Source organism: Microplitis mediator, chromosome 5 (genome assembly GCF_029852145.1).
Source record: "Microplitis mediator isolate UGA2020A chromosome 5, iyMicMedi2.1, whole genome shotgun sequence".
Taxonomy (NCBI): domain Eukaryota; kingdom Metazoa; phylum Arthropoda; class Insecta; order Hymenoptera; family Braconidae; genus Microplitis; species Microplitis mediator.
Genome location: NC_079973.1, coordinates 21,606,527 through 21,614,562, shown reverse-complemented (window position 1 = coordinate 21,614,562; position 8,036 = coordinate 21,606,527). Strand labels below are relative to the sequence as shown.

At 29.0% G+C, this 8,036-nt stretch overlaps 1 protein-coding gene across 1 annotated transcript; it reads left to right on the top strand.

Annotated features, from left to right (window-relative positions):
* The first annotated feature begins 411 nt into the window (after positions 1–411).
* Positions 412–1,778, top strand: LOC130668224 (putative gustatory receptor 28b). The gene is made up of 4 exons (XM_057470395.1): positions 412–863; positions 939–1,010; positions 1,073–1,162; positions 1,645–1,778. The coding sequence occupies exons 1-4, from the start codon at positions 477–479 to the stop codon at positions 1,711–1,713; spliced, it is 618 nt and encodes a 205-aa protein (XP_057326378.1). The 5' UTR covers positions 412–476; the 3' UTR covers positions 1,714–1,778.
* Positions 1,779–8,036: the final 6,258 nt, after the last annotated feature.

Genomic DNA, 8,036 nt, shown 5'->3' with positions numbered 1-8,036 from the left:
GAAAAATAACTAGTGATAAGAATGACATATACAATTATTCATACGCTGGATCCTGCTATAACATTTTATTTTTCATTATTAATTGCTTAATAAATTTCATAAACTATTTTAGTGAAGATGAATCATCAACAGAATTGGAATTCGAAAACGCGATATCAGCGTCATTAAATAAAAAAATTTTACTTATTTTATCACTATGGGCAAATGTAATTCCATTGATTTTCATTGTTCGTCAAAAATCTATAATAAGTATTCTTAATCGATTTGAAAATTTTAATAAAAAATTAAGAAATTTTGTTGATTACGAAACAGGATTGAGTTATACTATGTATATAATTTTTATTTTTAATTTTTTAATATTCGGTAGCTTAGTGGTAATTGAAATGTATCAATACCCATTAACGCTAATACTCGAACAAATTTTATGGAGTTATGTTAGTAGTGGAGTAATAATACAATACACATTGTTTCTTCATATGATCACTAAACGATTTGAAAGAATTCATTCAACTATTTTAGAGTGGGATAATAAGAGAATACGTGAAGATCAAGGGCAAGTATGTTGCGTTATAGAAACATCAGTATTATCTGAACCTGTTGTCAATAACATGGACAATATTATAAATGCATACATCGAATTATGCGATATATGTGATGATCTCAAAAATATTTATGGATTACCTATTATGATAGTCATTTTATTTCTCAGTGCCGGAATGGTATTTATGTTATATTTCATAATTTTGGTTTTGATGAGTTATTTAAAAGTTACTGATGATACGTATTTGAATGTAACACTTGTATCATGGATCATTTTTTTAATTATGGTGCTGACTTCTACTGTTACGAAAACAATGAAACAGGTAGAGCTTTATAAAAACATACATATATTTTTATCGAAGAAATTTTATTAACTTGTGCACCCGATTTTATCTTAGAATAAAAAAACAATCAAATTTGCAAATTTACTGAAACTGCGGGCTTTTACAAATAACAAAATCAAGAAAAAAGTAAGGGAACTATTTTTTATAATACTATTTTTAATTGAGATTATAATTAATTTACTATTCAGTTGGATAAGTTTTCGAGTGTTATTTCGCATTTGAAGCTGGAATTTACTGCTTGTGACATCATGCCATTAGATCATACGCTTATAGCAATAGTAAGTATAACTTTTTTTATTATTCATCATGGAGAAAAATGTAGGCTCGAAACTTACCAATTTTTATTATGCTGTCAACCAAACTTGAAACAGGAAGTGAAGCATCTAAAAAATTATTATTAGGCTGTATCACAATAGAGAAACTTATCGATAAGCTTTAATAGCAATTACACTCATACATTACAATAATTGTGATGCGGCATAATAATTTTTTTGATGCTTCACTTCCTGTTTCAAGTTTGGTCGACAGCATAATAAAAATTGGTAAGTTTCGAGCCAACATTTTTCTCCGTGATCATATTAAGGTAAAAGACCTAATACCCAATCAGGGACCAGTACCCGATCACTTCATGTATTTATATATTTATATTTATAAATATAGATATACAAATACATGGACTGACCGAGTACTAGTCTCTGATCGAGTATTAAGTCTCTTACCTCATATTAAATACTATTTTTATTCCTATCGATATTTTTAGATTAGTTCTACAACTGCAACGTATCTCATAATTGCTGTACAATTCCGAATAAGCTCACCTCCTAATTAATTAATTAATAATGCTGTAGAGTATGAACAAGTATGTTTTTGTTTACAATCGAAAATTTCTGTACGAAATATCAGTGAGTTTATATCTGGCAATTAATTACAAATATTAATATTGTATCACAAAAATAGTGATTGTGTTGCTGATAAATAAATAAATAAGTACGAGTAGATGAATTTTTGATTTTTATTTAATTAATATGATCGATGTTAATAATAATTAAAAGTTCTATTGGATATTTGTAAAAAACTTATTGCATGATTTTACAGCAAAATTAAAAAAAACTCGATTTTTCAAAATATATGAAATTACCACGGATTTTATTAGTTGCTTACTGGTGACCGTTTTTATACCCTGGTCAAAAATAAAACTTGGTTTAGACTTGGTCGTCTTAAATCGTGACTATAAGTAAGACCCGGGTAGAATTATCCGAAATCGATTCGAAATTTATAAATAAATAAAAAACATTTGAACGATTTAATTATTTACCGAAATTAGATATTTATTAAAATGGTATTAAAATTTATTCTTTTCTTTTAAATCAGTAGTAACATCAATATCCCTGAGCTGAAAAAAGCAGAGATACACAGACAAGATAATCTTTTATCATTAACCTGCTAATTAATTTAAACTTTTTACCCGAGTCATATCTTTTATTCATCATATTATCAATATAACGAAGCAAATGAAAAAAAAGTGCGCTCTATAAAGTAGAATCTGTGTATTTAATCGCAAACCTTTGGTGGAATACTTCGCATTCGGAATCGCGAATCTGTCAAGTGAACATGTTGGTTTGTTATATTATTTTTGAAAATACATATTCAATAATGGAACTATTAAACATCAACAATTCGAAGCAAAAATCAAATTTCAATCGATATAAATCAGCGGTTCACCGATATTTCATGATTATCCAATATTTTTGGTTTAAATTGATTGGACTGTCACCATGGACTTGTAAATTATTTTTGAAAAATCGAAAAATTAATAGTGTTAAAAATAAAATATGTAATTATTCATACGTTGGATCATTTTATAATATTTTATACGTCATGATTAATCTTTTGTTTCATTACTTAAATTATATTGACGCACCTATTGTACCGGAAAATAATGAAGCATTCAAAAATATTTTCATTGTTTTATCATTATTTGTAAATTTACCACCAATAATTTTTATAATTCGGCAAAAATCTATGATAAATATTATTAATCGACTCGCGCATGTGGATGAGAAATTGAAGAATTGGAACGATAATGAAACGGAATATGACTATCACATTTATTTATCGTTTATTTTCAATTTTTTTATATTTGGTAGCTTAGAAATATTTCAAATGCAACAATATTCATTAACAACGATATTAGATCAAGTTTTTGGCAGTTTCGCTAGTAGTGGAGTAATATTACAATACGCAGTGTTTCTAAATATGATCACTAAACGATTTGAAAAGATTAATACGATTATTGCAGAATTTTATACTACGAAAATTAGAAAAGATCGAGCTCAAACATCTTATGTCATAGAAACATCAGTAATACCGGAGCCAACTTTTTATAGTATGGATAATATTTTACATGCATACATAGAATTATGTGATGTATGTGATGGTCTTAAACATATTTATGGATTCCCTATTCTAGTAACTATTTTGTTTCTCTGTGCCGAAGGTATATTTTTATTATACCTCATAATTTTGGTTCTGATTAATTTTATACCAATTTCCGGTGGGACATATTTGGGAGTAACACTTGTCTCACGGGCCATTTTCTTAGTTATGGTATTGACATCTAATGTCACAAAAACAATGGATGAGGTAAAACTATTTAATCTAATAAATCTATTTTCACTAAAGAAATACTTTTGAATAAAGAAATACTCTCTAAATCTGAAACAGTGACTATTGGCTGTTTCACAACTATAAGCACACTGAGAAAATTAAATAATAGAAATTACTATCTAGTTATGGTAAAATTTTTTACCATCAATCCGATAGTAGTGAATACTATCTAGATGATTGTATAAGTCATCTAAATTGTGACATTTACCATATTTATAATAATTGTTACAATCTAGATGATTTATACAATCATCTAGATAGTATTCACTACTATCGGATTGATGGTAAAAAATTTTACCATTACTAGATAGTAATTCCTATTATTTAATTTTCTTACTAGATAGTAATTCCTACACGGAAAAAAATAAATAGTCAATGCAACCTGATGCAGTCTTGGTAAATAAACATGATGAAATCATGTTGCATCCACATGATGTTTCGGCTACATGACAATCATGTTGCGGTAGCATGAGAAAAATCATGTGGCTGCAACATGATTTTCATGTAGCCTTAATAGCATAAAATTAAGCTGCAACAACTAAATAGTTATGCTTCAGAAAAATGATTTATTATCAAGCAACTAGATTTTTTCGAATTTATAATATTGCAGATTAAAATTAGAGTAAATTATCAAATTAAATCATTTGTAAATGATATTTTTGCTCAAGGGGTTAGGGGTAGTCAGGATTTTCAGAAAATCGATTTTTTGCTTGATTGTTGCTTGATAATAAATAATTTTTCTGAAGCATAAATATTTAGTTGTTGCAGCTTAATTTTATGCTATTAAGGTTACAAGAAAATCATGTTGCAGCCACATGATTTTTCTCATACTACCGCAACATGATTGTCATGTAGCCGAAACATGACAAATCATGTGGATGCAACATGATTTCATCATGTTTATTTACCAAGACTGCATCATGTTGCATTTACTATTTATTTTTTCCGTGTTTTATTTAATTTTCTCAGTGCATACCAAGTGGTATACTCAGAGCTGTGAAATAGTGTGTATACAATATTTTTCAGTGGTTTTAACTGTTTCAGATTTAGAGAGTACTTTTTAATGTTTATACATCTTAATTTTTCAGAGTAAAAAAACAGTTAAACTTATAAATTTACTTATACTGCGATCTTTCACGAACCAAAACATAAAAAAACAGGTCAGTAAACTCTTTTCTGCAATAAAATTGATTGATTATAAGTAAAAGCAAGATTATAATCAATTTTTTATTTACAGTTAACTCAATTTTCTAATGCTATCTCACATTTAAAGATCGAATTTACTGCTTGTGATATTATGCCACTAGACCGTACGCTTATAGCAGTCGTAAGTGAAGTTTTTTTTTATTCATTAAACTGTATATGCTAATAATTTTTTTTCTATTGGTTTTACTAGATTAGCTCTACAGTAGCAACGTATCTCATTATTGTTGTGCAATTCCGTATAAGTTCTCTTCCTGCAAGTAATTCATAATTTTGTGAAATATTTCAACTCGTTGCATTAAAAATTTCTGTATAAAATGTACGCGAGTTCATATCTGACAATTAATCACAATTATTATCATGTTGCTTATGAATAAGTAAATAAAATTTTAATTTATGCTTTATATTTAATGCATACGACCTTTGTTAATAATTAAAAGCTGCGACAGTAATAAAAAATTATTATATGATTTCAAAGCATACAAATATCGATTGACATTTTAAAAAAGCATAACCAACATTAATCACGCGAAATGAATAAGACTAGGTTTTTTTCAACTGGCTTTATTTCGAGACTTTTTTCTATAGTTGTTCATTGTCACCATTTACTCCAGAGTTATCAAAAATTAATAAAGAAACGAAAACACTATAAAATTATAATAATTACTACACAGAAAAATATGATTTCTTGGTGCAAATAATTTTTGCTCGATTCAAAAAAATTTTTACTTGCCCTGAGAAATTTTTTGCATTATGAATTGAAAACGAAAATTTTTTTAGAGCGGAAAAAAATTTTCTCGAGCCAAGAAATCCTTTTTTTTCTGCACGGTGAGAAATGTCAAGTAAATATGCCTACACAGAAAAAATAGATTCTCGACTGAATATAAATATTCTTGATTCCCGAAAACGTTTGTCTTCAAAAATATTTTTTTGACTCAATATAACTTTTTTTTTTGTGAGTAAACCAGTTAAAGTTGGCCCATTTAGTATCAAAACTAAAATAGATCAGCACTAATATCCATATATGGAAGCATAGTAATAATTCTATTACTCTATAGTTTGTATAAGCAGTCACATAAGAGCGACGTGACACAAACTATAGAGTAATGTAATTATTACTATGCTGCATAGGCATATTTGACATTTCTCTCCGAGTGTGTACGATTTAATGTTTCATTGAAACTTTATATACTGTGAAAAATCGGGAGTGATTACGGATATTATTTCAATCCAAATTCACTTTGTCACTCGGATTTGCGGAGTTTAAAAAAAAACACTCCGCATACGGAGTAAATGAGGAGTCTGTTTTTTCAGCGGAGTGATTTCGGAGTGATCTTATTAACATAAACTCCTTTTAGAAGCGAATTTTACTCTGACCCGGAATTCCGATCTGAAATTGAACTTCCCTTCGGAGTCAATTTAACTCCGAGGTGATAAAATAAATAAACATCCATCCGATCCGCATTCATTCCGGATTTAATTCGCGTTCACTCCGCAAATCAATGAAAAATTTTTAAGCACGAGTTTAACGCACCAAACCCCTGGCGCTCGACATACTTAATGAAATCTAACGTTTTTTTATGAAATAATAAAATTACTAATAGAGACTATTCTCTACTCATTTATATTTACGAGACTCTTATCGGAACAATTGTCAACAGGACATGTCCACAAACTAAATGCAAAGTAGCTCTTACGATAGTATTAAAAAAAAAAAAAAATGACAAAATAAAATTATTCAACGTCTATTCCTAATGTTGACACGTGTGCGTAACCGGCTGTACGTAAAAGTATCTCTACTGATAGGGTATCACGATAAGCCTCATCCAATACTCTGTGTATCATGTTTTGCGTCTCGTCATTGCGTTGAGCAAAGAGAAGCTTACGTGAATAATGGATGCATTTTGGCGTTTTATCGAAACAAAAAAAAATTTAACAGGAAAAAATCAATTCTATAGAACAAGAAAGAACGGCACATCAGTCACGTTGTTGTTAGTTCATATATATATATATATATATATATACATTCTTGTAAACTCCAGTGACAGATATAAAACACGAGTAGATATAAAATATATACAAAAGGTTTAAAATAAAATAAAAAACTATGAACAAAAACGATCGTGTTGTAAATATGTTTTAGAAATGGATTTATGTATCTTGGCGATCGATACCAAGCGACTCGATCATCAGGACTGAGGATGATAATGATGATGACGATCGTCTCGGAAAAACGAATGAATCCGGTCTGACCTCCAGTACGACCCCTTTAAAAAGACACACACACTACAGTGTATAGTAGCGTTAACTCTACCCTACGGTGTAACTAAAATAGATATTGATCGTGATCTCACAAACAGTTACGTATATAAACTATAAACGAATATATTTAATTTAAAAACCAAATTTCAGTCCGACGCAACGACTAATCGATCGATCGGTGATCATCGTCCTGCTCATATAAAAATAACTAAAAAAATTTTATTTTAAAAAATAAGAAAAAAATTTTTTATAGATAACTCAATGACGAAAAAAAAAAAGAAATTTTTGTTCGTCTAATAAATTGAGACAAATGGTATAGATGAAAGGAAAAAAAAATGCATTTCTCAAAAAGTAAAACGAGATGTCAGAGAGAAGTTAGGGAAGAGGTACCTGGATATTTTTTTACGATCTCCCGCGGCACTTTTTTTGGTAAAAAAATTTAGTCTAGCGATCATGTTAAGAACCGAAGTTGCCTTGTCGGAACTTGTGTAGTACTAGGAATTGGTGATGATCACTAAAATCAACGAGGACGTTATTTTAGATTATCTGATCATCGTATATATGTGTAGACTCATCGATGATACTAGTATATGAAGAAAGTTTAGAAAAGTCAAGAAAACAGAAAATTAAGAAAATGAAACACAAGTTGTGTAAAAGATTATTTTAAAATCTGAAATTTTTTTTATTTTCTTTAAAAGCTATCCGGTCACGATCAATGGTACACGATCTGTGTTTCTATATTCTACGCGGTGTTATCAAAAGGCTCATCGAAAAAGATTATTATTGTTTACAGTAAGAGACGCGACAAAATCATCAGCGGCTCGTGCTACCGACCATCGGCGACAATATTTTTATTTCTTTGTTTTCTTATTTTTGATATCTCCTTTGTTACCGTTATCTTAAACAATTGTTTCGACATGTAACATGTTACGTATACAACCTTTCGAGGAAGGATCAACTAATGTAATCTCTTACTTTTGTTTTTAATTTACTAAATCACATGGACTTTGCTTTTAGTAT

What these genes read in the sequence shown, in the direction of transcription:
- LOC130668224 (XM_057470395.1), top strand. Translation starts at nt 477, where the DNA reads ATGATCACTAAACGATTTGAAAGAATTCATTCAACTATTTTAGAGTGG. An exon ending in TTACGAAAACAATGAAACAG is followed by an intron (nt 864 to 938) that starts GTAGAGCTTTAT and finishes ATTTTATCTTAG; the next exon opens with AATAAAAAAACAATCAAATT. An exon ending in ATAACAAAATCAAGAAAAAA is followed by an intron (nt 1,011 to 1,072) that starts GTAAGGGAACTA and finishes TTTACTATTCAG; the next exon opens with TTGGATAAGTTTTCGAGTGT.